The 27,943-nt window shown below is 48.8% G+C and overlaps 2 protein-coding genes and 2 long non-coding RNA genes across 8 annotated transcripts; 3 read left to right on the top strand and 1 right to left on the bottom strand.

Moving 5' to 3' along the window:
* The first annotated feature begins 508 nt into the window (after positions 1-508).
* On the top strand, positions 509-8,821 carry LOC110340447. The gene is made up of 2 exons (XR_002382264.2): positions 509-803; positions 7,952-8,821. It is a non-coding gene; the product is annotated as an uncharacterized LOC110340447 (long non-coding RNA).
* A 5,084-nt stretch (positions 8,822-13,905) lies between these two features.
* On the top strand, positions 13,906-23,849 carry Tnfsf12 (TNF superfamily member 12). Of its 2 annotated transcripts, none has more exons than XM_013111679.3 (7): positions 13,906-14,354; positions 14,506-14,556; positions 15,138-15,213; positions 16,268-16,321; positions 16,401-16,436; positions 22,854-22,978; positions 23,183-23,849. In XM_013111679.3, exons 1-7 carry the CDS (start codon positions 14,196-14,198, stop codon positions 23,432-23,434), a joined length of 753 nt encoding a protein of 250 aa, XP_012967133.1. In that variant the 5' UTR covers positions 13,906-14,195; the 3' UTR covers positions 23,435-23,849. The 2 variants fall into 2 exon arrangements, with proteins under 2 accessions (XP_012967133.1, XP_012967134.1); XM_013111680.3 differs by having other exon boundaries at positions 13,910-14,354; positions 14,509-14,556.
* LOC106020927 lies at positions 18,777-24,957 on the bottom strand. Its single transcript, XR_001196315.3, has 2 exons — positions 24,822-24,957; positions 18,777-19,368 (listed from the first exon to the last, which is right to left on the bottom strand). It is a non-coding gene; the product is annotated as an uncharacterized LOC106020927 (long non-coding RNA).
* LOC106020722 (TNF superfamily member 13) lies at positions 24,189-27,758 on the top strand. 4 transcript variants are annotated; one of them, XM_013111681.3, is made up of 6 exons: positions 24,915-25,462; positions 25,780-25,861; positions 25,997-26,044; positions 26,191-26,309; positions 26,571-26,709; positions 27,428-27,758. In XM_013111681.3, exons 1-6 carry the CDS (start codon positions 25,232-25,234, stop codon positions 27,535-27,537), a joined length of 729 nt encoding a protein of 242 aa, XP_012967135.1. In that variant the 5' UTR covers positions 24,915-25,231; the 3' UTR covers positions 27,538-27,758. The 4 variants fall into 4 exon arrangements, with proteins under 4 accessions (XP_012967138.1, XP_012967135.1, XP_005067595.2 ...); XM_013111683.3 differs by having other exon boundaries at positions 24,960-25,462; positions 25,783-25,861; XM_013111684.3 differs by lacking the exon at positions 25,997-26,044 and having other exon boundaries at positions 24,189-25,462.
* The last annotated feature ends 185 nt before the right edge of the window (positions 27,759-27,943 follow it).

Below are 27,943 nucleotides of genomic sequence, written 5' to 3'. Positions count from 1 at the left end.
TGTAGACCAGGCTGGTTTCGAACTCACATAGATCTGCCTCCTTCTGCCTCCTGAGTGTTGGCTCAGTCCTAACCTGGAGGCAGCTGCAGACTGAATGCAGAGTAGGGGGAATGGCAGAGGACTGCTTGTGGGGAGCCAGGCCAACCCAAGACTTTCTCAGAGGCCCCGAAGAAAGGACAGACGGAACGTTAGTTCTGGGTCCTTGACCAGGAGTGTCATCTGAGGCCGGAGCAGGTGCCTCCGGTGGGTTGAGGTTTCAGTTTCTGGGGACCCGGTTCTTTCCCCTGGGCTGTGGTTATCAGTCCTGAGACAGATGTGTCCTGTGTTCTCTTTGCCAACAGTATCAGACTTAGCTCTCTGCTGACCTTGGCTGTTTCCCACCCTGAAAATAGCATGTATGATGTTGTACTTTGTAATAAACTTGCTTGGCACAGTCATCAACTTATGCAAGACCTACTGGTCCCAGCTGACGCTTTTGTCTTTATTTCTCATCCCTGGTCCTCTTACTCAGCACTCAGCACTCAGGACCACTGTTCCTGCAGGGCTGGGGTCAACTGATGACCTGAGAAACTTTGAAACGTGAAGGTTGATATGCAAAACAGCAGATGACAGATAGAGCCCAGGCATCCCTAACCTCTCTGCTTCAGGACTGGGAGTGAGGAGGTCACTTTGCAGACCCAGGTTTGAATTCTGGAATCTCTGCTTCCTGGCTGTGGTGTGGCATTGGAGCAGGGTCAATAGCTTTTCTATGCAGCAGACCATGGAGCAATGGGTGAGGCATCAACTAGGTCCTGGGAATACAGGTGAGTGAGTCTAGTTCCGCACTCGTGGAGCCGAGAGGAGAGTCTGGTTTATAGATGATAACTTTATAGACAGTGCTGTGGTTAGGGGGAGTCAGGCTGCTGTGGGGCACGGAAAGTCCTAATCTGGGAGAGAACCTGGAAGGCCCAGTGAGAATCCCCTTCATTCAAGAAATGTATATAATGTACGGCAGTGGTGATGCATGCCTTTAATCCCAGTACTTAGGAGGCAGAGGCAGGAGGATCTCTGTGAGTTCCAGGACAGCATGATCTACAGAGCGAGTGCCAGGACAGCCTCCAAAGCTGCACAGAGAAACCCTGTCTTGAGAACAAACAAATATATAATAGGAGGTGGTGGTGCACACCTTTAATCCTAGCACCTGGGAGATAGGCAGACGGATCTCTGTCAGTTCAAGGTAAGACTGGTCTACATAGTGAGTTCCAGGACAGACGGGAACACAGAGAGACTCTGTCAAAAACAAAACAACTCAAGAAAAGAACTGGGGGCGGGGAGAAGGATTGAGTCAGCAGCTGTGCATTTGCTTAGTGTGAACCTGGTTCTGGTTTCCATCTCCACAAAGCTCCTACTGTGTGCCAGTTACTAAGCTGGGCCAGGAGAGCCAAGGGTCTCAGGATAAACAATCTTACCAGATGTGGGGCTGTGGGAGGTGTGTGAGACAGACCCCAGGCAGCAAGCATGGCCAGGGCAGGGATAGAAACACAGGTGCTCTGGTGATAAGCCCCTGGGAAAGCGACATGAGGCAGAGCTTGGTAGATTGGACCAGATCAGAGGTGACGAGAATTTATTGTGGTGACTGCTTAGATCACAACAAGTCACAGCAGCCAAGCGAGAAGGTGAGTCCCCCCTCACTTGACGACAGCACTGGGCAGTGTGGTGGCTTCTTTGGAGAGCAGAGGACTGGATGGGGCCCTTGCTGGCTGCCACTGCAGTCGTGACAGACTGCTGGAATGTGTGGTGCGGTTGTACCGAATGCATAAGCTTTTACTCCATTTTACGAGAGCACTGTAAATTGCCTGTTTACTGTATGTACATACCATCAGTGCCCGCACAGAGCCTAGAAACAGGCTCACACCCAGGCTAGTGATTAGATCGTTGTGTCTATGAGGCCTTCTCCACAAAAGGAAGCAGAGCTCCTCAGAAAAACGGGTTCTGCATGGGGGAGGGAAGGGGAAAAAGAGGGAAGACTGAGATGAAGCCAGGCCTTGTGGCCAACGCCTGTAATTCCAGCTTTCAGGAGGCTGAATAGAACCCTGATTAACCAACAAGCTGAAGGGAAAACAGGAACCAGACAGAAAAGTTTCCCAGAGAACAAACTGAACAATTTAAGTATTAAAATGGATAATGACTTAATAGACCATAATACATTTTAAAATACATATGAGTGATGCCTTTAATCCCAGCACTGGGGAGGCATAGGCAGGGGTCTGTGAGTTTGAAGCCAGCCTGGTCTACAAAGCGAGTTCCAGGACAGCTAGGGCTATACAGAGAATCCCTGTCTCGAAAAACCAACCAACCGCTGAGCGGTGGTGGTGCATGCCTTTAATCCCAGCACTTCCAAGGCAGAGGCAGACAAATCTCTGTGAGTTCAAGACCAGCCTGGTCTACAAGAGCTAATTCCAGGACAGTCTCCAAAGTCACAGAGAAACCCTGTCTCGAAAAACCAAAACAAAAAAAAAAAAAAAAAGAAAAAAAAAGAAAAAAGAAAAAAACAACAACAAAAAAGACCAAACAAATAAAGAAAAAAACAAAACAAAAACCAACCAACCAACCAAACAACATATGAGTAATGAGTCTATGACTACACTCAAAACGAATCCATGGAAACAACAGGAGCTTGCAGCTTACAGCAGAGGCTAGTCATGAAACCAACAACTACTCAGGTGAGAACCAGACCCTAAGGCCTTTGGGTGAAAAGTAATGGAGCCAGCGGTTACAGAGCCTCTGAGTGTTCTTCCACAAAATACTGATTAGTTACACAGGTGAACAGGTGACTTTGGGTGGAGAAGCCCAGCAGACACCACCTTAGCAAGAGAAGCCAGTTAGCTTATGGACTGAGCTGAGCCCTGAGCCTCCCGACAGACACAGAGGCAGCAGTGTCCACAGTGGCCCTCCTCGAACAGCATCACCTGAGCTGACCACAAAGAAACCGACTGAGAGGGTTCTGTAGGACATCAGGCTCATACTCAAAATTATCCGTGTTGTGGAAGACAGAGAAAGGACAAGAAACTGTTTTCCATTAAAGCTGCTAGCAGACTGTGTGTTCTCTCTACTGCATGCTAAAAATAAATGGAGGAAGCAAATAAATGAAAAAGCAGCTTAAAGACCATGACGATGAAACATATGATCCGGAAAGAACAGCGTTGCTGCAAAGGACAGTGTTAGGTCAACCAGGGGCATCTGTATGTAACTAATGGAGCTGTTTGGATTAACTACCCAGGTTTGACCATTCCACAGTAGATAAAGAAAAGCAGTTCAGAGCAGTGGCGCACACCTGTAAAACCCCTCCCCTCTAAGAATCAGGAGTTCAAGCCTTGACTGTGGTGAGCTCGGTGCTATTCTGGGCCACATGAGACCCTGTTTGTGGGTGGGCAGCCTTTGTTCCGTGCTGGAGCAGGTCCGGTAAAGAGTTACACTGTCAGCCCTCTACAGGGCTGAAGTTACAGAAGCCATATGGGTGCTAGGGAACCTAAATTTAGGTCCTTAAGCTTGTACAGCAGGCAATACAAGCCATCTCTCCAGTGTCTCTCCTGAAGTTTTATGAATTAAAACTGAATTCCTACTATCAAGATTAATCCATCTGTGGCATTTAGCAATGGGGCTTTGGGGAAGTTATTGAATTAGAGTGAAATAAGTTTGACAGAGTTCAGCTCTGTGACCGAAATCTAGAGCCATTATAAGAAAAGGGAGTGTCCTTGAGATGGCTCAGTGGTGAGGACGTTTTGCTGCAGCCAGGCAGTGGTGGTGCATACATTACATGCAGAACTCAGGAGGCAAAGGCAGGCTGAGCTCTGTGAGTTCCAGGCCAGCCTAGTGCATAGCTTGCATAAAGAAACCCTGTCTCAAAAGCCAAAAGCAACAGGGGATCAGAGTTCAGTTCCCAGCACTGACATCAGAAGTTCACACTGCCTGGAATTCCAGCTCCAGGGATCTGAAACCCTCCTTAACTTCTGAGGGCACCCCAACACATGACACACATGTGCACATATTGCATGATACACATGTGCACATATTGCATACAGACCTATACACACATAAGTAATAAAACAAAAGGAAGGTGTGTGGACAGAAGGACCAGCAGTTACATCATCTTGCTTTCCCTTCAGAGGGCCCAAGTTCAGTTCCTAGCACCCATGCTAGGCAGCTCACAGCTGCCTTAATTCTAGCTCTAGACCAGTGGTTCTCAACCTTCCTAATGCTGTAACCCACATGTGGTGACCGACAACCATGGAATTATTTTCATTGTTGCTTTATAAGTGAAATTTTGCCGCTGTTATGTCTTTTTGTTTTGTTTTGTTTTTTAAGACAGAGTTTCTCCATGTAGCTTTGTAGACCAGGCTGGCCTTGAACTCACAGAGATCTGCTTGCTTTGCTGTTATGTCTTAACATAAATATCTGATATGCAGACGATTTTAAGTGACCATTATGAAAATGTTGAGTGACCCACAGATTGAAAATCACTGCTCTAGAAGATCCAACGCCCTCTTTTGGCTTTATTGGGCGCTACACACATTCTTGGCATATACACACACAGACACACATAAATAAAAAATAGCAATAAATTTATTTGGTTTTTAAAAAAACAAAAGGGAGGAAAAACTAGAAGACAGTCATACACATGTACACACACACAAAATGTACACATGTGTCATTATGGTGTTTGGGAATCCACTGGGAAAAACCAAAGACACACTCAGTTCAAATTTAAATTAAATGAATTTATTCTTACTGCTAGTGGGATAGCAGCCTTAGAGCCAAACAGCATTCTGTGCTAAAGGGGGCTAAAGGAAAGGTTTATAAGGTGGATATCAAAGGTGTGCATTGCCGGGCGCTGGTGGCGCACGCCTTTAATCCCAGCACTCGGGAGGCAGAGACAGGCGGATCACTGTGAGTTCGAGACCAGCCTGGTCTACCGAGTGAGTTCCAGGACAGGCTCCAAAAAAACAATACAGAGAAACCCTGTCTCGAAAAACAGTTATCTGTGGAATCCACTGCTGGGCAAGAAAGTGTTTTACTCCCCCTCAGTTGTTTCTCTTTGCCATTATAGAGGAATAAAAAGACCACTTCATTCCAGTCCCACATCAATAAGCAAGTTTACAAAAGTCAAAAGCAAGTGGTTGAATCCCTCACAGCAGAAACGCCATTATCTTAACCTTGTCTCACCTGAAGGCCTCTAGAATCGCACAGGCATTCCAGGGCAAAGGTCAATGGCCCTTAAGGAATGTTTGGTACCATATTAAGTTTCTTTAGCCATCACAGAGGAGTTAACTGTAAATTATTACACAGGTCTGAGCTCTCTGGGGATAGAGCAGGCAATAACCCAGTGCCGTCAGGTTAGGGCTGGCTATCACGCCCCCCACAGCATGTACATGCATTGCCACTCCCTGACTCTTGCAGGGTTACACCGTGAGGAGTAGGATGGCCAGTAAGAAGGCTCTCACTAGATGTAACCCTTCAGTCTTGCATCTCCGTAAGCATGAGGTAGACTAAACCTCCTTCTGTAACACTGCTATTGACACAGAAGCCAGAGAAAGAGGCTTCAAAGAGGAGAATACAAGTATGGGGGACACAAAGAAGAATGATGGTAAGCCCAAGGTATGGGAGGAATCCAGGAGGAGGGAGGCTTCTGGAGGACCCCATGCTCGGGCAGCAGAGGGTTTAGAGGGTTTAGATGGTGGTAATGTTTGGGCATGGCTAGGCAAATTGATGAGGAGAGGAAGGTACCCGGGATGGGGCCTTGAATTGTCTGATTGACTGAATGAGTGCAGCTTACACATTTGGGCCAAAAGGAAAAGGTGGTGTAGGCCTTCCTCCAGTCTAGCAACTCATTCCAAACTGTCCTGGCTTTAGCACTGATAGTCCCTCAACCTTCTAGCTAGGATGGTTACTGTCCAACACAGGTTGTGGCCAGGATTTAATAGTCATTACTCACTTTAGTCCCACTCTAGGGAGGCTAGATTGCTCGCATTCATTTCACAAACTCTAGCTGCTTCTGGGAACACAATAGCCATCGAGATGACATAGTGATGCACCAAACCATATGTAAGATGCATGAAGGCTCCAAGAAATTCCCTAGAAAAGGCCTAGAGAAAATGAAACCAGAAAGGCCTCTTTTTTCCGTGTTGGGGTAGCAAATTTAGAAAATGAGGAAAATGAAGGGGATCAGACTGGCAGATCACCCCCCAGTATTTTCCTACGCTTTCCCAAGTCATTTCCCATCAGTGTTCTAGAGGAATGCAAGACAATTTTAGCTCTGGCGGCAAACCAAGAACAAAAAGGTTAAGTGTATTAAATTAATTTTTCAAGGCAAAGTTATGGGAGCCACAGATGATCCACTGTCTCCAGGGGCTCAAACCTTGTGTTTTTCCATTAGCAGGAGTGAGTGGAGGCCTGCTGGAGGCCATGGTGATGACTCCCCTCCCAGACAGGGCTTTCTGCAATTGGCAGGGTTTCCTTTTCCCAAATGAAAGTGCAGGGTTCACCTCGCAAAGCACAACAGTGGGAGTTACAATGGGGAGGATGTGTCTCACCCTCCCAGGCACACCATCCCACCACCTCCAGGTGACCCCTGGGACAGCATTATTCCAGAGACCCTAATAATGTTCACACTTCTGAGTTTTTAAAAAATTAATGTTGGCGCTGTTGGTGTGACTAAGTATATAATGTCAGGTGTGTGTCCTACACTCTCTTCCTCTCCTTTCCCAATGAAGATGATATTTGTCCTCCCCCAACAGGTCCAGGCCAGACACTGAACCTGGGGCCTTATCATGTATCAGGCAAGTTCTCTACCACTTAGCTATATCCAAGAATGTGGAACAGTGGTGTTTGTTTTTTGGGCTGTTTATTTGGGACAGGATCTCACCATGCAGCCCAGCTGGCCTCACAATACCCATTTGATGTCGGGATCACGAGTATGTACCATCATGCCCAGTTGGGATCGTGGGTGTATCATCATGCTCATCTTAGACTATTGTTTGGTCATTGGAAGTAAACATCTATTGTTTTGTCTCCTTGCCAGAGTGACCTGGTAGGGGTGCCTGGTTTATGTCTGCTTCCCCCCCTCCCATATGTGCCCCTCTCATTTACAGTACTCAAGACTGTAAGCATTGGTTCGGTTTGCTACTGACAACCAAACCTCTGGGTCTTTCTAGGGATGAGTCTGTGTATAAACTGATGACCATTCCTCCATGGCAGGGCCAAGGGGACGGTTTTATTGTAGATATGAGGGAGAGAGCAGCCAGAGGCACCTGGGAGAGTTCGGAGGAAAGGGAGAGATTAGGGAGACTGAACATGTCTGGCAGACTGGACATGGCCAGTGCTATCTGTGGAGAGCAGAGAATAGCAGGAGACAGAGAACAAAGAGTGAGCTTAAAGAAAAGGAAGGGAGAGAGGGAGGGAGGGAGAGGGAGAGGGAGAGGGAGAGGGAGAGGGAGAGGGAGGGAGATGGAGGAGCTGTGATAGCAGGGCTATAAGGAGAGTGAGCAGCTGAGGAGGGAAGCCCGTGAGCTGGAGGGAGTCGAGGGTGGGGGGAGGCAGAAGGGTTAGGTTGCCAGCATGGACTTGCCACACCAGCCTGGCATGCACTTTAGTATGCTGACGGGCACCACAGGTAGCCATATGTCCCTTCCGCCAGATGGAAGGAAATGACTTTTTGGTAGAGCAGAACTAGCTTCACAAGTTCCTGAGGAATGCTGGCTTTTACCTACCACCACGAATCCTCCTATAGTACTGAGCTCATTTCTGAATATTCAGATTGCCTTTTTGGGGTTTGGTGAATTAGAGTTAACTTTGGATCAGATGGTATGAAAGATAAAAACCAACAAGCAGGCTTCCATTGTCATGACCATGTTAGTAAGAGCTTAGCTCTGGCGAACAATGGGCTAACTCTAGACTTTCTTCTTTGCTGCTACAGAGGCCTAGAAAACCAAAGGAGGGGAGACGAATTTCAACTCCTGTTTCCAAAGTCTCAGTCCATGCTCACTTGATGCTGCTGTTCCGTTGCCCACGATGAGGAGTACATCATGCTGGGGAACTTATGGCGGAGCTCCTTCCCCCAAAGAGGACAGGAAGCGGGAAGGATAAACAGAAGGCAAGGCCAGTGTCTGCTTGCTCCAGCAGGACCCTCCTTCCATAGTTCTACCACTTTCCAAGTCTGGTGCAAGCTTGAATTCCAGGCTGGAGAGGTGACTCAGCAGTGGAGCTCCAGCTGCTCTTCAGAGGACCTGGTGTCTGTTCCCAGCACCCATGGCAGCTCACAGACATCCGTAACTCCAGTCCCAAGAGGTCTAGCGCCCCCTTCTGGCCTCCACAGGCACTGCATGTTTGTGGTGCAGAGACATAAATGCATTAAGACACCCATACACATAAAATTTAAAATAGTAATAATAATAAAGGCTAAAAAAAGGGAAAGAAAGCCCCACCAAAGTTTGAATCCATACACTGATGAAATAATAGCCATCAAGATCCAACCAGTTCTCTGAAGCCTACCTCATTGGGTAGATACTTTATATCCAAACCATTGCTCTCCATGCATTCAACCCCACATGCCATTCTAAGGAGTTTTTTTTTTTTTTTGAGACAGGGTTTCTCTGTGGCTTTGGAGGCTGTCCTGGAACTCGCTCGGTAGACCAGGCTGGTCTCGAACTCACAGTGATCCGCCTGCCTCTGCCTCCCGAGTACTGGGATTAAAGGTGTGCACCACCAACGCCCGGCTTCTAAGGAGTTTTTAAAACTGGTATTTTGTCAATGAAATGTTATTGTCATATTATAATTTATTCTTGAATTCTACGTGTTTTGTTTCTTTTTTAAAAGTTTATTTGTATTTTATGTGCGTTGGTGTTTTGCCTGCATGTATGTCCACATGAGGGCATCAGATCCCCTGGAACAGGAGTTACAGATGGTTGTAAGCTGCTGTGTGGGTTCTAGGAATTGAACCCAGGTCTTCTGGAAGAGCAGCCAGTGCTCTGTTGCAGAGTTTTCTTGCCCCACCAGGTCCCGCCGCCCTTCTCAGCCCCAAATAAGCCCGCGAAGACTTTATTAATTATTAAAGCGTTGATGGGTGACTAGGCCTTCTTATTGACCAGCTTCCTCTTAATTATTAACCCATTTCTATGAAACTATATATTTCCAAGTGGTCTTGGCTTACCAGAGAATGCCCGGACCTGTATCTCCCCTATGGTGGCTACATGTCATCTGTCTCTGGTGGGCTGTCTCCACCTGCCTTTCCCAGAATTCTCCTTGTCTCCTAGTCCCGCCTATCTTCCTGCCTCATTGGCCCAAGAGTGTTTTACTGGTCAACCAATAAAAGAAACATATATACAGAAGGATGTCCCCCATGAGTGCTCCTGACTGCTGAGCCATCTCTCTCCAGGTGTTTTGCCTTCTTTCTTTACACTCTTTGATTATATCAGTCTTCTGTGGCCTTCTATGGTTTGTCCCTCTGAAACTCATGTTGGAATTTAATCCCCATTAGGAGATAATAAGAGGTGACCAGGGCTCTGCCCTCACTCGCAGATTAAGCAGTCCACCCATGCAATGAATGAGTGCGGGGTTATCTTCAGAAATGGCTGGCTATCAAGCTGGTTTGGCCGCTCTCCTGATCCCTATCTCTCACCATGTGATGTCCTGTGCTGCTTGGGACTTTGGCAACAGGAAGGCCATCACTGAGTGTGGCCCTGACCTTGGACCAGAACTATGAGTCAACGTAAACTCCTTTTAAGTTATGAAGTCCACAACAGTGTGCAAGTAGCAACAGAAAACAGACTAAAACATCATACTTTAAGTGTTCCTCAAACCGGGGCTGAGGAGACCGGTCAGCCAGTAAAGCCAGTCACACAAGCATGAAGGACCTGAGTCAAATCAGCAGCCACAGTAAAGCCAGGGGGGCAGTGCATACCCACACGCCCAGCTCTGGGTAGAGGGGCGTGAGGAGAGACAGATCCCGGAAGCTCATCATCAGCTAATCCAGCCAAACAGATGACCTTCATTCAACTTCAGTGAGAGGCTGTGTCTCAAAAGCTGATCTGGAGGGCTAATGAGGAAGACACCTCTGGCTTCCAGGTACACACGTATTCATGCTCCCACCTACACATGTGATATGTTTGCACAAACATAAGCACACAACACATGTACACAGCTTTGCAACTATCCTTTTGTATGTTTGTTTTTTCACGACAGGGTTTCTCTGTGTAACCATGGCTGTCCTTGGACTCACTCTGTAGACCAGGCTGACCTGGTTCTGGGATTAATGGCGTGTGCCACCACCGCCCAGCCTCAACTGTCTTTTTAAAAGAAACTTTTAATTTTATTTTGTGTCTGTGGGAGTTTTTCCTATGCACCATATGTGTGCCAGGGGCCTACAGAGGCTGGAAGAGGGCATCAGACCCCCTGGAACCAAAGTTACAGATGGTTGTGAGCAGCCATCAATCTCAGGTCCTCTGGAAACAAGTGCTCTTAGCCACATGGATATCTCTCCAGCCCGTGTTCTCTACTTTTATTTCACTGGGATCTGAGGAAATATTGGAGGCTAAGAAATGTGTCTGACTTTATTTATTTATTATTTGGTTTCTCGAGACAGGGCTTCTCTGTACTGTTTTGGAGGCTGTCCTGGAACTCGCTCTGTAGACCAGGCTGGCCTCAAACTCACAGAGATCCACCTGCCTCTGCCTCCCAAGTGCTGGGATTAAAGGCGTGCGCCACCAATGCCCAGCTATGTGTCTGACTTTGAATCAGAAACCCTGTCTTCTTTTCCTTATTTAAACAGGGTCTCACTCTTGGCCCTTGCTAGCCTGGAACTTTCTATGTAGACCAGGCTGGCCTCAAATTTACAGAGATCTTGTCAGCCTCTAGAACACTGGGATTAAAGAGGTATGCCATCATACTCAGCCACTGTCCAGTCTGGCAGAGGCTTGTGGTAATGGCTCATTCATCAAAGTCAATGGAAATCTAAGAACTATTTACTGACTGCATTGTCATAATGTCTCAAACACAGGCTTTCACATTTACTTCAAGGCCTGACTTGAGAGCTGAGAGGGGGAGGTAAACTGAGGAAGGAGAACAAACCACTTTGAGAAAGCATAAGCATTGCCTGGGGACAGACATTCCCGGGGGACTGTCTAGCAACCTAAAGGAATAGGGTTTATGGCTGCTTAGTTTCTCATGGCTGAAAAAAAGTCAAAACCTGCCTCAGGCCCAGGTCTGATGAAATGTAATCATACATTTTGAAACTGGTCTCAGATTTCCTTCAGCGCTTCTGCTAACTTGGAAAAAAATCCTTTGACTGTCCTGAAACTCACTCTGTAGACCAGGCTGGCCTCAAACTCACAAGGATCCGCCTGCCTCTGCCTCCTGAGTGCTGGGAATAGAGGTGTGCAAGGCCACTGCCCGGCTAGAAAACCTCTTTTAAGGGCTGATGCATAGTTTGATGGTAGAGCCCTTGCTTCACATGTACAGGCCTTGGATCCCATCTCTTTGCAAGAAAGAAAGAGACACCCTGCCTTAAAGTTGTTTATTTACTTATTTGTTTGTTGTGTGTGCAGACACTTGCTCATGCATGAGACTGTGGCATGCCACTGTGAGGATCAGAGGACAACTTTTACAAGTTTGTGTCTTCCAGCTATTTCTTTTCCTCTCTGTCTCATAGTTTTCTGTATAAACATTCTGATTATTTCACTGATAACATTTTGCTTTTTTAAAAATGAAATTATTAGCCGGGCGTTGGTGGCGCACGCCTTTAATCCCAGCACTCGGGAGGCAGAGGCAGGCGGATCTCTGTGAGTTCAAGGCCAGCCTGGTCTACAGAGTGAGTTCCAGGACAGCCTCCAAGACAATACAGAGAAACCCTGTCTCGAAAAAAAAATGAAAGTATTTTACTCTATGTGCATTGGTGTTTTGCCTGTATGTATGTCTGTGTGAGATGTCAGATCCCCTGGAACTAGAGTTACTATAGACAGTTGTGAGCTGTCATGTAGATGCTGGAAATTGAGCCCAGACCCTCTGAAAGAGCAGCCAGTGCTCTTAACCACTGAGCCACCTCTCCAGTCCCCACATTTTGCTTTTTATGGGGTTTTTAGGGACCTAAGTCAGGCCACCAGGCTCATGTGGCAAATGCTTTTACTCAGCCAGTTACCTGACTCCTAAACAGCTTCTATTGATTGCACAGATTTCAGAGCCTAGGACTCTGTTCCTGGTCTACCATATGGAGTCTTGGGGATTTTATTGGGTGCTGGTTGTTCATGGCTCTTGTTAAAAGCCTTTAGAGATTTGTAGTACAGTTTTTTTTTAAAGATTTATTTATTTATTACATATACATCAGATTGAATTGTAGATGGTTGTGAGCCACCATGTGGTTGCTGGGAATTGAACTCAAGACCTCTGGAAGAGCAGTCAGTGTTCTTAACCCCTGAGCCATCTCTCCAGCCCTGTAGTACAGTTTTAAGGTACAGCTTTGGTTTGCCTAGCATGCACAAAGTTTTAACCCCAACAGAGATTTTTGTTGTTGTTGTTGTTTATTTTCGAGACAGGTTTTCTCTGTGTAACAGCCCTGGCTGTCCTGGAACTCACAGAGACCGACCTGCCTCTGCCACCCCAGTGCTAGGATTAAAAGTGTGTGCCATCACCACCCGGCTCCAGGAGAGATTTTTAAAAAAGAAAAATGCTGGGGTTGATGTCACACACCTATAAACCCAGCACTTGGAAGGCACACACAGGCAGATCTCTGTGAGTTTGAGGCCTGGTCCACTTCCAGAGTAGCCAGGGTTACACAGTGAGGCTATCTGAACAAACAAAAAAAGCAGGGCAGGGCTAAAGAGAGGCTCAGCAGTTAAGAGCATTTTCTGGGTCTGGAGAGATGGCTCCATGGTTAAAAGCATTAGTTGCGCCTGCAAAAAAAACCAGGCTTGACTCCTAGCACCTGTAACTCCAGTTCCAGGGGATCTAATGCCTTCTTCTGACCTCTGTGGGCCCCAGGCATGCACACTGGGCACATATATACCTACAGGCAACATTAATACACATAAAATAAAACATAAGTATTTTATTTATTTTTATTTTATTTGCATTGGTGTTTTTCCTGAATGTATGTCTGTGTGAGGGTGTTAGATTTTGGAGTTACAGATAGTTGTGAGCTGCCATGTGAGTGCTGGGAATTGAACCCGGGTCCTCTGGAAGAGCAGTTAGTGTTCTTAACCTCTGATTGGGCCCATCTCTCCAGCCCAAAACACAAGCCTTACAAATGAATGAATGAATGAATGAATGAATGAATGAATAAGCACTTGTTGCTCTTCCAGAGGACCAGAGTTTGGTTCCTAGCATCCATATCACATGTCATTCCATCATTGTTAAGTCTAGTCCCAGGGAGTCAGATGCCTCTGGCCTCCGAGGCTACCTGCACACGCGCGCGCGCGCGCGCGCGCGCACACACACACACATAATTAAAAATAATAAAAGTAAATCTGTTTTTAAAGAAAATATATAATATTTTAGTAAAGTATTTTGGGAGATAGCCAATGGTTACATGGCCACAAATATCACAGAAGCTGTCACTGCTATGAAAAGTGCCCACTGCACCAGCACACATGGGAAAACTGGGATGTCACAGAGAATCAAGACCCTTGTGAAACGACGACACAGATACTGATGAAGTGTTCCACAAATATCAACAAAACTAAGAAAGAAATAAAAGGTGTTAGACCCCGAGAAGATGATCTGAAATTTCAACCGAGAAAATGCCTCCATCAGATTGGCCTGTAGGCAAGCCCACTGGGGGCATCTTCTTGATTAACAATTGCTGTGGGAGGGCCCAGAACACTGGGGCGGGTTCCTGGGTCCAGAGCCCCGTCGCCATCCCTGGCACAGGCCTGGGTGGATGCCCGTCCACTTCTGCTTTCTCCGTCTCGGAGGCCTAGGCCTGGGGTGTCACTGCGGTCGCCTGCCTGCACACGCCCGGGTGCTGGGCGCCTCTGGCTTCTTGCACTGCACTCCGGGGAGGCTGGAGTTTAATCACACAGTGTCCGGCTTCCTGTCCTCCTCCGCCCCCCTCCCGCCCGCTTCCCAGGCCCCTCCCTCTCCCCTGGCTCGATCCGCCCACCAGCTCCCCCTCCCCATCCCTTGGGTCCCGGGATGGGGGGGCGGTGAGGCAGGCACAGCCCCCCGCCCCCATGGCCGCCCGTCGGAGCCAGAGGCGGAGGGGGCGCCGGGGGGAGCCGGGCACCGCCCTGCTGGCCCCACTGGTGCTGAGCCTGGGCCTGGCGCTGGCCTGCCTTGGCCTCCTGCTGGTCGTGGTCAGCCTGGGGAGTTGGGCAACGCTGTCTGCCCAGGTGAGGCCCTCAGCATACCCCTCTCTGGGCAGATTAGGAGCAGAAAGTTGAGAGTAGCAGACCGGAGCCGGGAGGGCAGAGGGCCAGGGGATCGGAGAAGGGGTGGAGGACAAGTTGTCAAGAGAACAGGGTGACGCTGCCTCCTTCCCAGCAGGGGCCTTCTCAGGAGGAGCTGACAGCTGAGGACCACCAGGAGCCCCCTGTGAGTAGGTGTGGATGCTGTGTGCAGGACGCCAGCATGGAAGAATGTGCCCGAGTTGAGGCTTTGGCTGGCTGTGACAGATGTGTGTGCACTCAGCTGTGTGTGCATGGAGACTCTCGCGTGCACTAGTTTACAACCGAGTGTGGGGAGTGAACCAGCCCACGTGGGTATGTCTGTGTGTGAGAGGGTGATCTGGGTGTAAGGAGGTAACTCTTACCACAAAGTAAGAGTTGTGCCACCTGAGTGGGAAGTGCTGATTGGCTGTGAGTGAGAGTGAGAAATCTGAGCCTGACACTAGACAGGCTGTATGTGTCACCTGTGTCTGTCTCTGCACCACCTCCCCGTGTGCGTGTGCGTGTGTGCGTGCGTGTGTGGTAGGGTGGTGCAGACTGTCTGTTGACTGGGGCTGATGGCATTAAAGTCTGTATCATCTCTCAAAAGGGATGATGAGAACCCAGCCTCACTCCCCAGGTTTAGCCAACCCGTAGGATTTGTGTCTGTTACTGGCTAACGCTTCTTCTGAGAGGCCCTAAGGCTTTTGTCTTTGGGAGTCCTGTTTGAGCCCTGCCCTTAATTCCTAGGAACTGAATTCCCAGACAGAGGGAAGCCATGATGTGGTGCCTTTCTTGGAACGACTCGTCCGACCTCGAAGGAGTGGTGAGCATCCATCCTTCTGTCCCAGTCTCAGGGATGACAAAATTGGCTAGTTACTGGGCGATTTACTGCTTTGTTCTTCCCAACAGGCTTTTCCCCTTCCTCCTCCTCCTCCTCCTCCTCTTTTTTTTTTTTTTTTTTTTTTTTTTTTTTGAGACAGGGTTTCTCTGTGGCTTTGGAGGCTGTCCTGGAGCTTGCTTTGCAGACCAGGCTGGCCTTGAGCTCACTGAGATCCACCTGCCTCTGCCTCCCCAGTGCTAGAACTAAAGGTGTTTGCCACCACCGCCCAGCTAAAACTTTTATTTTCATAGAGAAACTGAGGTAGGGAGCATAAAGGAGACACAGAATCCAGCAGCTAAATGGTTGAGAATGGGGTCTAGGAATTTTAGTCTACCTTCCTAAGCTCCTTTTGCCATAAACACCTGCTTCCTATGAAGTGGCCAGGAGTTTGAAAGACTCCAGGAGCCCTCCTAAGGGCAAGGTAAAGGAGTCTGAGGCCTGGAAGCCCCTAAGCAAAGACTTCTACAAATCAATGGTACATTACCATATATCCAAGTTTGGATGGATGAGTGGGGTGTATGTATGTGTCTGTGTGTCTGTTCTTGTGTATCTGTGTGTATGCATATGTGTATATCTATGTATGTGTGTCTCTGTGCATATGTGTCTATGTGTGTCTCTGTGTGTGTGTCTATGTATGTATCTATGTCTCTCTGTGTGTCTACATGTGTGTGTATGTCTGTGTGTGTGTGTCTCTGTCTCTCTTTATGTCTGTGTGTCTGTATGGTAGTGGAGATAGAACTCACCCCACCACTAAGTTGCACCCCTGCCCCAATGTGATTATTAATTAATAGCCACCTTTTGCTCTCACAAGTACCCCAGTTTTGGTGATAAATTATGATGTCACTGTTTATGAAGGAAGATTAGGCTGGATGTGTGACGGCTGATAGTCTGGATAACACTGAGGCTGCCAGGGTCCTGAGCAGGGAGAGAGGCTGGGGGCTGGGTCCTGGGTCTCCAGAGCAGTCTCTCTGCTAATCTGTCTTTGCTTCATTCTTAGCTCCTAAAGGCCGGAAAGTACGAGCTCGAAGAGCTATCGCAGCCCATTATGAAGGTAGGTAGCCCTTTCTGAAGGGAGGATTGGTGGCAGAGGAGCAGGGCAAGCCTCACCAACCCCTTCCCGTGTCTTACAGTTCATCCACAGCCAGGACAGGATGGAGCACAGGCAGGTGAGACCTCATCTCCACCTCTGAGCTTTCCCTTGGCCCCTTAGAGCAGATTCCCCACCCCAGAAAAGGGGCCCCCAAACTTCTTCCTCCTTATGTCGAGCCTAGGAACCCCAGGAACCACTTCATGAAAATCCTCCAAGTTCTCTGTGGCCCTGGCATGGGATCCTAGGAAGACTCTGGCCCTTCCAGAACCCAGGCTAGCCCCTTCCCAAACCAATGGCCTCAGCTTTCTCCTCCTGGCCTCGGGCTTATCAAAGAAGCCCCCATGATCCTTCTTTTTTCCTCTGTATTCTGTATTCTTTCCTGCTGTGTGATCACTGTTTCCCCAGATGTTTCTAGTCTCTGTCCATCTCTCTCCCCCACCTTAGAAACCCAGACTCAGCTCCGCCCCTTCCCCATCCTCAATCTCCCCACCTCCCCACTTTGCTCAGCCTCTGTTGCCAAGCTACGCCCTCCTAAACGCACAGTTCACTGGTCCATTGCTTCTCTGCTTGCTTCCAGCCTCTCTTGCTATGACCTCAGCCTCACTTCCGGGCACTTGCTCCTACACCCAGTCTAGAATTTGAACGTACTGTTTCCTCACCTGGACCATCCTTCCACTGAGCAGGTCCAGAAAAGACGCGGGGGTGGCTCAGACTAGGTCATTAGTGGTAGAGAAGGGGAGACCTGGAGACTCAGCTTGAAGATTCAGGACTTGCTTGTGGGTTAGATTAAAAAAAAAAAAAGGTTAAGAGAATGAGAAGTCAGCTGGGCAATGGTGGCGCTGTAATCCCAGCTCTCGGGAGGCAGAGGCAGGCAGATCTCTGTGAGTTCAAGGCCAGCCTGGTCTACAAAGTGAGTTCCAGGACAACCAAGCCTACACAGAGAAAACCAAAAACCCAAGAGAGAGAGAGAGAGAGAGAGAGAGAGAGAGAGAGAGAGAGAGAGAGAGAGAGAGAGAGAGAGAGAGAGAGAGAGAGAGAGAGAGAGAGAGAGAGAGAGAGAGAGAGAGAGGAGAAATGGAGGAATAATAAATAGCATGTACATTGTTTTCTTTTGAGGCAGGGTCTTGCTATTCCACCCAGGCTGTTGTAAAACTCAAGTGATACTCTTGCCTCGGGCTCCTAAGTGGCTGGAAATACAGGCTTGTGCCTTGGCACCTGGCTTGAATATCACTGAGAATGATAGTGACATTTCCTAAGACTGGATTGACCAGAAGGGAAAAAACAGGTTGTCAGTCTCTTAATGACCAAGTGGAGAACACGGTTAGGAAAGTCAATTTCACCAATGGGTGGCTAGACTGGCCCAGGCTCGGTGAGATGCGGCCAGGGGGTTGTTATTTAAAGTACAGGATGAGCTGAGACACCAGGGGAGAGAGAGAAATACCCCAAGATGAAGCTGAGCAGAAGGGGAAGCCAGCTGAGCAGATGGGAAAGGCAGAACCTTGGGCAGGGTGGTGTCCAGAGCAATCAGAGGGCGAGAGGCTGTCTGTGCAGAAGCAGCTGAGAGGTCACATGAGATGAAGACAGAGCTGTGACTACTAGGTTTGGTGACATAGCGTCAATGGATGACAGCTTCAGGATTGTGACTAGAATAGTGATGTGTACTGAGGACAGAAAACCAGAAAAAGGGCCAGTGACAAAAGAGACAGACATGGCTGGTAGGTGAAGAGGGATGGAGGCCAATGAAAACCTGTCCTTTTAATGAGACTATACTCATCCTAGTACTTTGGGAGTAGGCGCGGGGACTAGTTCTTGGGCATTTAAGTTTATAAGATCCCCACAAGTCCATGGCAGGAAGATATTCCGGTTACCTCCATGTAGTAGATGAGGGTTATTCAGCTGTGAGATCATGGCAAACCTCAGTAGTGGAGCTGGATTCAAAGCCAGCTAGGACAGGCTTAGGTGCTGCACAGTCTTCTTGAGAAGAACCTACCCAAGAAGGTGGAAAGGATGGTTTTTTTTTTTTTTTGGTTTTTCGAGACAGGGTTTCTCTGTGGCTTTGGAGGCTGTCCTGGAACTAGCTCTTGTAGACCAGGCTGGCCTCAAACTCACAGAGATCCGCCTGCCTCTGCCTCCCGAGTGCTGGGATTAAAGGCGTGCGCCACCAACGCCCGGCAAGGATGTTTCTAGAAGGAAGAGAGGATACTCTTACGTCATAAGGGTGCCAAAGGAGCAAGTGGGTTGCCAAGTGGCGTTAGACACCCTTTGAAGGGCTGTGGTGGTCACATGAGTGACCGTGGAACCATTCACGTCCCCAGGTATACCATGCCCTTTGGCCACAAGCAGACTTGCTCTCAGCTGGTCTGCGCCCAGCGTGCCTTCTCTTTCTTCCCTCCCCTTTCCAGGCCAGCTCTCTTCCCCTTAGTAGAGATCGTTTATTTGGGCCCCTTTCCCAGTCATCAATTCATTAACTCAACACACATGTATCAGGAACTTGCCATTTACCAGGGACATTCATTAACTCAACACACATGTATCAGGAACCTGGTATTTACCAGGGACCAGGGACTAGACCACAGCCAATCACACTCACACACCTTTGCTTAAAGATCCACTATAGAGGAAGAGCGGAGGGCCTGTAAATGTGTAATCACAGTGCTGGTTGACCGGAATGGTAGTAAAGTAGGCCCAGACACATGGCACTGCAGGAAGACAGCTTTACAGGAGTCAGGGACTCATTCCTCCTTGTAGTAGCATAGGCTTTGAAGCCTAATTGTATGGTGTTGAGGGGGTCAGGAACCATGCAAGGCCAGGCTTTCCCAAGAGTCTGATGAGGCTGAAGGGTGTAAGAATTCCAGGGAGGCTGAGGTGGGAGGTCCCCTACAAATGTGGGGTAGCCAACCTTTTGGTACTGTCACATGATGGTGTGTCCTCTGCAGAGATGTTGGACCATATGTCATATCTCCTCTGGGATGCATGGGCTCCCCGTGAGTGCTGGAGGTTGGACATACCTGTAGGAGAAACAAGGTAGGGTCTAAGATTGCAGAAGCAGATGGCAGGTCACAAAGAGAAAATGGGGATTAATTTCAATGACCCATCAAAAGAAATGCAGGGAGAAGCAGGCCCAGGCCTGCAGTTTGGAAATTTCACCTCTGAGTCTTTGGGAAATAAACTGGAAGAGACAAGATTGGAAACAGAGATTCCATTGAGGAGTCCCAAGGAGACCAGAGTAAGGAGAGGATGGAGGGGTGGGCAGGGCTGTTCAGGAGCAGGAATGACAGGAAACTGTGATCACTGAGCAAATGAATATAGGACAGGCTGGTGGGCCCATGAGTCACACGTGGATTTAGACAGCAGAGTGAGTGAGCCTTCATTCTCCCTCCATGTGAAGAGGGTAGGTCTATCTGGGTGGAGGAGGGCTGGAGGAGCCTTTAATCCCAGCACTCGGGAGGCAGAGGCAGGCGGATCTCTGTGAGTTCGAGGCCAGCCTGGTCTACAAAGTGAGTTCCAGGACAGCCTCCAAAGCCACAGAGAAACCTTGTCTCGAAAAACCAAAAAAAAAAAAAAAAAAAAAAGATTTCTTATTTTGCTGACTGCTAGGGAACAAGCAGGGGAGGCAACAAAGATGGGTTTCTTTGCTTGTCTTGTATTGCTTTGTTTTGTTTTGAGACAAGGTCTCAGCTAGTAGCCCAGGCTGGCTTTGAACTCAGGAACTTTCTTTTTCAAGTTCCCACATGCTTGAATTATAGATCCCACCACTACCACAGGAGGAGCTAGAAGGTGGCTGTCAGGAAGGAGTCCTGGGAAGAAGGCAGAACCTTATAAAGCCCCAGAGGGAGAAGGAGCTTGGTAAATAGCAAGAGACAGGAAGAAGGCTAGGATGTGTGTGGACGGGCAGGAGTGTTGTGGTTGGAAGTCAGTGAGACTGGGGAGGGAGACAGCCTCGGAGGTGGGTTCTGGGAAGCCATGGACACTGGGCTCTATGGCCACTACTTCTGCTTCAAGTTTCTTTTTGTTTGCGTTTTCCTAGACAGGGTTTCTCCATGTAGCCCTTGCTGTCCTGGAACTTGCTCTGTAGACCAGATTGGCCTCGAACTCACAGAGATTCATCTAAGTGCTGGAATTAAAGGCGTGTGCTACCATGCCTGGCTTTCTTTTGCAGTATTCAACTACTGTAGTTGTGGGGACTTCTTTTTGTTCATTTTGTGGTGATCCCCACAGTTTTGGTAAGAGCTTTATTGAGATAGATTTCACACTCCGTGCAGTCTGCCCATCTGTACAACTCAGTGCTCTGTTGAAACTTTGCTACTGTGACTAGACGAAAGTACAATCTAAGGCACAATCCGTTAATCACCACAACAAGCCATGACTCATGCCTTTAGTCTCAGCATTTAGAAGGCAGAAGCAGGCACAGGCTAGTCTCTTTGAGTTAGAGGCCAATCTGTTCTATGTAGTGGGCAACTAGAGCAGCTAGGACTACATAGAGAGACCCTGTCACAATTCAAAACCCGCAAGCCCAAATCTGGTGAAGAGACGCATACCCATAACCCCAACACTTGGAAGGCAGGAGAAAGAATGTGAGGAATCCAAGATCGTCTGGCTTCATAGCAACTTCGAGGCCAGCATGAGTTACATGGCACCCTCTCTCAGAAAATAATAGTAGTTATAAAAGAGAAAGAAAAAGCCATGTATCCTTTACCTATCATCTTATATTCCCATCATGCCTAGCCCCAAGCAATCAGTAACCCACTTTGTCTCTATAGACTGCCAATTCCAGGCCTTTCCTATGCATGGGAGCATACAACATGTGGTTCTTTCACTTAACATACTGTTTTTTGTTGTTGTTGTTTTTGTTTGTTTGGTTTTTCAAGACAGGATTTCTATGTATTGTTTTCAAGGCTGTCTGGGAACTCACTCTGTAGACCAGGCTGGCCTCGAACTCACAGAGATCCACCTGTCTCTGCCTCCCGAGTGCTGGGGTTAAAGGCAAGCGCCACCAACGTCCGGCTTGTTTTCAAGGTTCGTCCACATGATAACAAACAACTGTTCTTTATTCTTTTTTTTTTTTTTTTTTTTTGGTTTTTATGAGACAGGGTTTCTCTGTATTATTTTGGAGGCTGTTGGTCCAGCCTAGCCTTGAACTCACAGAGATCCGCCTGCCTCTGCCTCCCGAGTGCTGGGATTAAAGGCATGTGCCACCACCGCCCGGCTGTTCTTTATTTTTTTAATAGCAGAGTAATACTCAATGTGTAAGAATACCATGTTTGTCCATCTATTCATTAGCTGGTGGGCATTAAATGTCACTTTATTCTTTTATTTTTAACTTGAAGAGAAGGTTTATATTTCACTTTATTCTTGTTTTTTTGTTTTGAGACAGAGTTTCTGTGAGTAGCCCTGGTTGTCCTGAAACTCACTCTGTAGACCAGGCTGGCATTGAACTCACAGAGATCTGCCTGCTTTTGCCTCCTGAGTGCTGGGATTAAAGGCGAGCACCACCACTGCCTGGCATATTTTCTTGTTTGCATGAGAAATTTTAAATTCATAACCAACCCATGAGTCTGTGTCTTGTCACTCATTTCTTTTGTTTTTTTGTCTGGTTTTTCGAGACAGGGTTTCTCTGTGGCTTTGGAGGCTGTCCTGGAACTCACTCTGTAGACCAGGCTGGCCTCGAACTCACAGAGATCCGCCTGCCTCTGCCTCCCGAGTGCTGGGATTAAAGGCGTGCGCCACCAACGCCTGGCGTCACTCATTTCTTTTTGTTGATTCAAATAATGCATGTATATATGTATATATATATTATACTATATGGTCAATATACAAACAATAATGACAGATGAAGTAAAATGTAAAATCTCCAACTCTTCTGCTTCAGAATTATTCTTTAATATCCCCAGAAATAATCCCCAGTGACAATTTGCCCTGAAACGTTCTGGTCACATATGTTGGACCTCATCACACAATACCTTATTATCACTGTGGGCTTCACAGGGACCATGGCTTCTCCCATACACTGAGCCATTGATAGCTCTTCTGGGTGAGGTGGACCTCACATACATGTAAACTCAATGTATTTGCTGGGTTATGGTGGCACATGGTTTTAGTCCCAGCACTTGGGAGGCAAACAGAGGTAGGTGGATCTCAGTGAGTTCAAGGCTAGCTTGGTCTACAGAGCTAGTACTGTTCCAGGACTGTTATACGGAGAAACCCTGTCTTGAAAAACAAACCAACCAAACAAAAAACCCATAAAGAAATAGCTGGGCAGTGGTGGCGCACGCCTTTGATCCCAGCACTCTGGAGGCAGAGGCAGGAGGATCTCTGTGAGTTAGAGCTAGTTCCAGATTAGGCTCCAAAGCTATACAGGGAAACCCTGTTTTGAAAAACAACAACAAAAAACAATAAATAAATAAATAATGAAGAAAGAAGCCCAATGAATTCTTGGGGTGTATGGGGAGTCTTGTAAAGGGACTTTTACTTATCCATAAACACTCCCATTCAGGTGTGGATGGGACAGTGAGTGGCTGGGAAGAGGCCAAAATAAACAGCTCCAGCCCTCTGCGCTATGACCGCCAGATTGGTGAATTTACAGTCGTCAGGGCTGGGCTCTACTACCTTTACTGTCAGGTAAGCTCTGCCTGGCTCCATGGGCAGAGCAGTGGCTGAGGGGAGAAGGATTTGGCATGGGAGGCAGGAAGAAGGGCAAGATATAGGTGGGAGAGGGAGACTGTGGGCTTTATGCGGGAAGAGACGCTTGGATTTCTAAGGGAATTTGAATTTAAGATGCAGCAGGCCTATGCCTGGATTCTGCTTGTCCCCCTTCTGTCCCAGGTGCACTTTGATGAGGGGAAGGCTGTCTATCTGAAGCTGGACTTGCTGGTGAATGATGTGCTGGCCTTGCGCTGCCTGGAGGAGTTCTCAGCTACAGCAGCAAGCTCCCCTGGACCCCAGCTTCGTCTGTGCCAGGTGTCTGGGCTGCTGCCCCTACGGCCAGGGTCTTCCCTTCGGATCCGTACTCTCCCCTGGGCTCACCTTAAGGCTGCCCCCTTCCTTACCTACTTTGGACTCTTTCAAGTTCACTGAGGGGTCCTGCTTTCCCCGTCTCCCAGAGCACCGTGATCCCCAAACCCTGAGCTGCTGTTTGCTCCAGTCCTGTCTCCTCTAAAGGCAGCCGGGGCTTGTTCACGTGTTTTCCATCCCACAGCACCCCATCCCACCCCAACTGTCCGACTCACTAGCTCCCAAAGCCCCACTTCTCCCTGACTCCCCAGGCCCCAGCCCCCAGGACTCTGTTTACTGACTGTGCATCAGGCACTGGGATGGGCTGGACCTGGTGGCAGGAAGCCAAAGAGCCGGGGACTAGGCCAGACATTCCCAAATGTGGGGGTTAGAGCCTTAGACAAGCCCCTCCCTGAGTCCCTGTGGATTTTGAAAAGATACTATTTTTATTATTATTGTGACAAAGTGTTAAATGGATATTAAAGAGAGTGAACCATGACTTCTCTCTTTTTTGGGATCCACAATAACAAAGTCATGAGAAGGAAGTTTAGTTATTGGGGAACAAGGACCTGCATGCCTCCAAGCTGCAATTTTTTTTAAAGATTTATTTATTACATATACAGCGTTCTGCCTACATACCAGAAGAGAGCACCAGATTGAATTGTAGATGGTTGTGAGCCACCATATGGTTGCTGGGGATTGAACTCAGGACCTCTGGAAGAGCAGTCAGTGCTCTTAACCTCTGAGCCATCTCTCCAGCCCCCAAGCTGCAATTTTTTTGTTCGTTTTTTTTTAGGCTGGTCTCGAACTCACAGAGATCCGCCTGCCTCTGCTTCTGGAATGCTAGGATTAGGCGTGCACTACCACTTCCTGGCTCTCCACGCTGCAATTTTGAGTAGAAATCACAAAGGTTATCAGAAAAAAACACCTGGTTCTCTCTGCTCAAGGTACTGCAGAAGCAGTCTCATTTCCCTAGCAAGCGACTTCCTCCTGCAGGGGGAATCCCTGACTGGGAGGAGCAGCCCTTCCTCTTGGCCTTAGACCGTTCAGCAGCTCAGCAGGTGCTGGCACAGGCACTAGCTAGATGGGGTGGGAACTGCTTGGGAAGGGGCTCAGAGCCATAGGAAGGAGTGCAAGGGCAGGTACAGGGGCCTGGGCCCTCGGGTCTTGGGAGGCATGCTGCAGTGGCTGGGGACTTGGGGCCTTTTCTTTTGTCTCTTTGTCCAGAAAGCCTTATGTAAGAACTCTTCTTGGGAAACAGGAAGTCCAGCTTGCCAAGTTCAGCACAGGGAGCAGTGCAGGCCTGGTTCCAACACACCCGGCCCAGCCTTACCCCAGCACCCTGCCAGTTTCTTGTCCCTGGTTATCTTCCCTGCTGGCCCCTGAGCCCCTTTTTTCATTGTCAGTCACCCCTAACAAGCCTCCTCAGAGGTCTTGTCCATGCCTGAGTCAGAGGGTCTGCCACACTCACCTTCTGACCTCAGTGCTGTCCAGCTTGTACCCCATTCCTCCTGCTGGCACCATGCCCCATAACCAACCGACCTTCCCTCCTCCAACTCAGGGGCCGCCCCTGGGCTCCTGAATGCTGGCCGCTCCTTCTGGGTGTCACAGGCTGCTCTGTCCTTCCTAGATAATTGGCACCAAATTCTTCTGAGGCTGGGGGGTGTGTGACAGTGACACCAGCTCTGCAGTGGGGCCTGGGGTCTAACAGTACCCCGTTCGCTTTCTTCCTCTCCCTTTTATATTCTCAAGTTCCTTTTTATTTCTCCCTTGCGTAACTGTGCTCTTCCCTTCTGTGTCTTTGCCTGTATTCCCACCCTCCCTGCTACCTCCTGGCCACCTCATTTCTGAGACCACAGTTGTTGGTGGCGTCCCCAGCTCATGCCAGCCTCATCTCCAGGCAACATGGGGGGCTCAGTCCGAGAGCCAGCTCTCTCGGTTGCTCTTTGGCTGAGTTGGGGGGCGGTTCTGGGGGCTGTGACTTGTGCTGTGGCACTGCTGATCCAACAAACAGAGCTGCAGAGCCTGAGGAGGGAGGTGAGCCGACTGCAGCGGAGTGGGGGGCCTTCCCAGAAGCGGGGAGAGTCTCCATGGCAGAGCCTCTGGGACCAGGTGAGTAAGGGGCACGGAGTCTAGGGGTGAAGGAAAAATGGCAGAGCCGTCTTAGGGCGTCTCCGTCTGCAAAATTTCAAGTAGGTGCAAGAGGAGACCCTGGATTTGGTCGTCAAGGGAATGGCCATTCCAGGAAAATAAACTGTTAAAGATTAATGCTTCTTGTAACAAAAACTCCTTGAAAAGGCAGTCAGTGCCCACACCAGGGGCCTAGGACAGGTGCAGAAATCTGAGCTGTTGCTGGTGTTGAGGAGGGCTGGGAATAAAGGCTGTCTTGAGACCCTTGCATCTTTAGTCAAACAACCCTCTGTCATAAGCAGAGTCCTGATGTCCTGGAAACCTGGGAGGATGGGGAGAAATCTAGGAGAAGGAGAGCAGTGCTCACCCAGAGGCGCAAGAGTGAGTGAGCCCTGGGGTCCAGCAGGGGTGGGAGGTGGCCCAGAAGCATGGGGAATGTGGGTCAGAGCTGAGGTGAGGGTGGAGGGTGGACTCCAGGGGCAGGCCAACGCTGCCATTTCCTCCTTCTCTCCTTAGAGAGGCACTCAGTTCTGCATCTTGTTCCCATTAACATTACCTCCAAGGGTGAGCACTATTTTAAATAATGGCATTGTGGGAGGGGCACCAACCAGGAACTGTGGGGCTGGGGCCAAAAGAATCCTAGAAATGAAAAGGGGGAACTCATGTATCTGAGTGCAAAGAAATACTGACCGAACACTCCTCACCTCCAGTGGACTCTGATGTGACAGAGGTGATGTGGCAACCAGCTCTCAGGCGTGGGAGAGGCCTGGAAGCCCAAGGATACGTTGTCCGAGTCTGGGACACTGGAATTTATCTGCTATATAGCCAGGTAACCCCAAACAAGCCCTGAGCCCACCATATGGGCATAGAGGCAGGTTGTCATTCTTCTTTCTTTTCTTTTCGTTTTTGGTTTTTAAGAGGTCATTCTTCTTTCTTATGGACTCCATAATGAGGGTTTCCCTGATCCCTCTGCTCATACCAAACTTACTGCCTCCTTATTGCCTGGCTGCTATGGCAGAACTCCTGAGGCATCCCGGGATTGAGCCTTGCATTCCTGGTTTTCTTCAGTATCTTCTCCCTCCCCTCGCAGGTCCTGTTTCATGATGTGACTTTCACCATGGGTCAGGTGGTTTCTCGGGAAAGCCAAGGGAGACAGGAGACTCTATTCCGATGTATCCGAAGTATGCCCTCGGATCCTGACCGTGCCTACAATAGCTGCTACAGTGCAGGTGCGAACTGTGGAGTCAGTAGAGGGTTGACGTGGGCAGAGCAGGTCACAGCCACTCAGGCAGAGTGACTTGGTGTGGGGCGTTACAGTGGAGTGTTGGGAACGCGGGTGTAGAGGCAAATCCAAAGATTAAAGAACGAGATGCCGACGGGCGTTGGTGGCCCATGCCTTTTATCCCAGCACTCGGGAGGCAGAGGCAGGCGGATCTCTGTGAGTTCGAGGCCATCCTGGTCTACAGATCGAGTTCCAGGACAGTCTCCAAAGCCACAGAGAAACCCTGTCTCGAAAAACAAAACAAAAGGACAGGATGCCTAGGTCCTTACAGGGAGAAAAGGTAGAGTCTATGAACAAGTTTCACATCTATAATCACAACACACAGGAATCTGAGGTGGGAAGCTTGCCTAGAGCTCAAGGTCAGTCTACATACAGTGTGAGGCTGTCTCAAAAAGTTACCATGGCCAGAGAGATGGCTAACTCAGTAAAGGTGCCTGTTCCCTCCCTCACACCTCACCGCCTGATTCTTAGAACCCACGTAGCAGAAGGAAGTAACTGACTCTCTCAAGAATTGTCCTCTGATCTCCACACATGCATGTCCCCTCCCCCCCAAAAATGAAAACGTAGAATCAAAATGGAGGAGGGGTTGTAGCAGGCAGAGCGAAGCATTCGAGAACTCATGTGGCCGTGTTTCACTGAGCATCTGTCTCTCACTTTCTTCTCAGGTGTCTTTCATTTACGTCAAGGGGATATTCTCACTGTCAAAATTCCACGGGCAAACGCAAAACTTAGCCTTTCTCCGCACGGAACCTTCGTGGGGTTTGTCAGACTATGACTGTGCTATCAAAGGGTCTGAACTGGGAAGAGCAGTATGGGTCTATACTGGAGACCGCGAGAACTGGCCAGACAGAGGCAAGCAAACGAGCAAGAACGGCTCTCCTTGAGTTTGCATTCGTCACTCTTGCTCCTCCCTTGCCTTTCCCGCCCCCACCCCCTGCACTCCCTGGGATTTGACTTGAAGGGTATTAAAACGGTAGATTTTGCGTTTGTCTCCCACCCAGCTCCAAATTCTTTTGTTGTGTGTGTTAAGGGGGTTTTCGTGGACTGTGCCAAGCCTTGTCCACTCGTTCACGGAAATGCATCCAGGACAGCACCACCATCTAGCGGCAGCTTGAGGAAAGACTACAGTCTCTGCTAGGGAAAACCCGTGCCTCTTGGGCACGCCTCTTCAAGTGCCCTCT

The sequence above is a fragment of the Mesocricetus auratus genome, unplaced genomic scaffold (assembly GCF_017639785.1).
Source record: "Mesocricetus auratus isolate SY011 unplaced genomic scaffold, BCM_Maur_2.0 Super-Scaffold_100007, whole genome shotgun sequence".
Lineage (NCBI taxonomy): Eukaryota > Metazoa > Chordata > Mammalia > Rodentia > Cricetidae > Mesocricetus > Mesocricetus auratus.
This window is presented reverse-complemented; position numbering and strand designations above follow the sequence as displayed.

Excerpts from the sequence above, each read along its gene's own strand:
- Tnfsf12 (XM_013111679.3), top strand. The coding sequence starts at position 14,196 with ATGGCCGCCCGTCGGAGCCAGAGGCGGAGGGGGCGCCGGGGGGAGCCG. Across the intron at positions 14,557-15,137 it reads AGGACCACCAGGAGCCCCCT|GAACTGAATTCCCAGACAGA; the intron begins GTGAGTAGGTGT and ends CTTAATTCCTAG. Across the intron at positions 22,979-23,182 it reads TCTACTACCTTTACTGTCAG|GTGCACTTTGATGAGGGGAA; the intron begins GTAAGCTCTGCC and ends CTTCTGTCCCAG.
- LOC106020722 (XM_013111681.3), top strand. The coding sequence starts at position 25,232 with ATGCCAGCCTCATCTCCAGGCAACATGGGGGGCTCAGTCCGAGAGCCA. Across the intron at positions 25,463-25,779 it reads GGCAGAGCCTCTGGGACCAG|CAGAGTCCTGATGTCCTGGA; the intron begins GTGAGTAAGGGG and ends CTCTGTCATAAG. Across the intron at positions 26,045-26,190 it reads CATTAACATTACCTCCAAGG|TGGACTCTGATGTGACAGAG; the intron begins GTGAGCACTATT and ends CCTCACCTCCAG.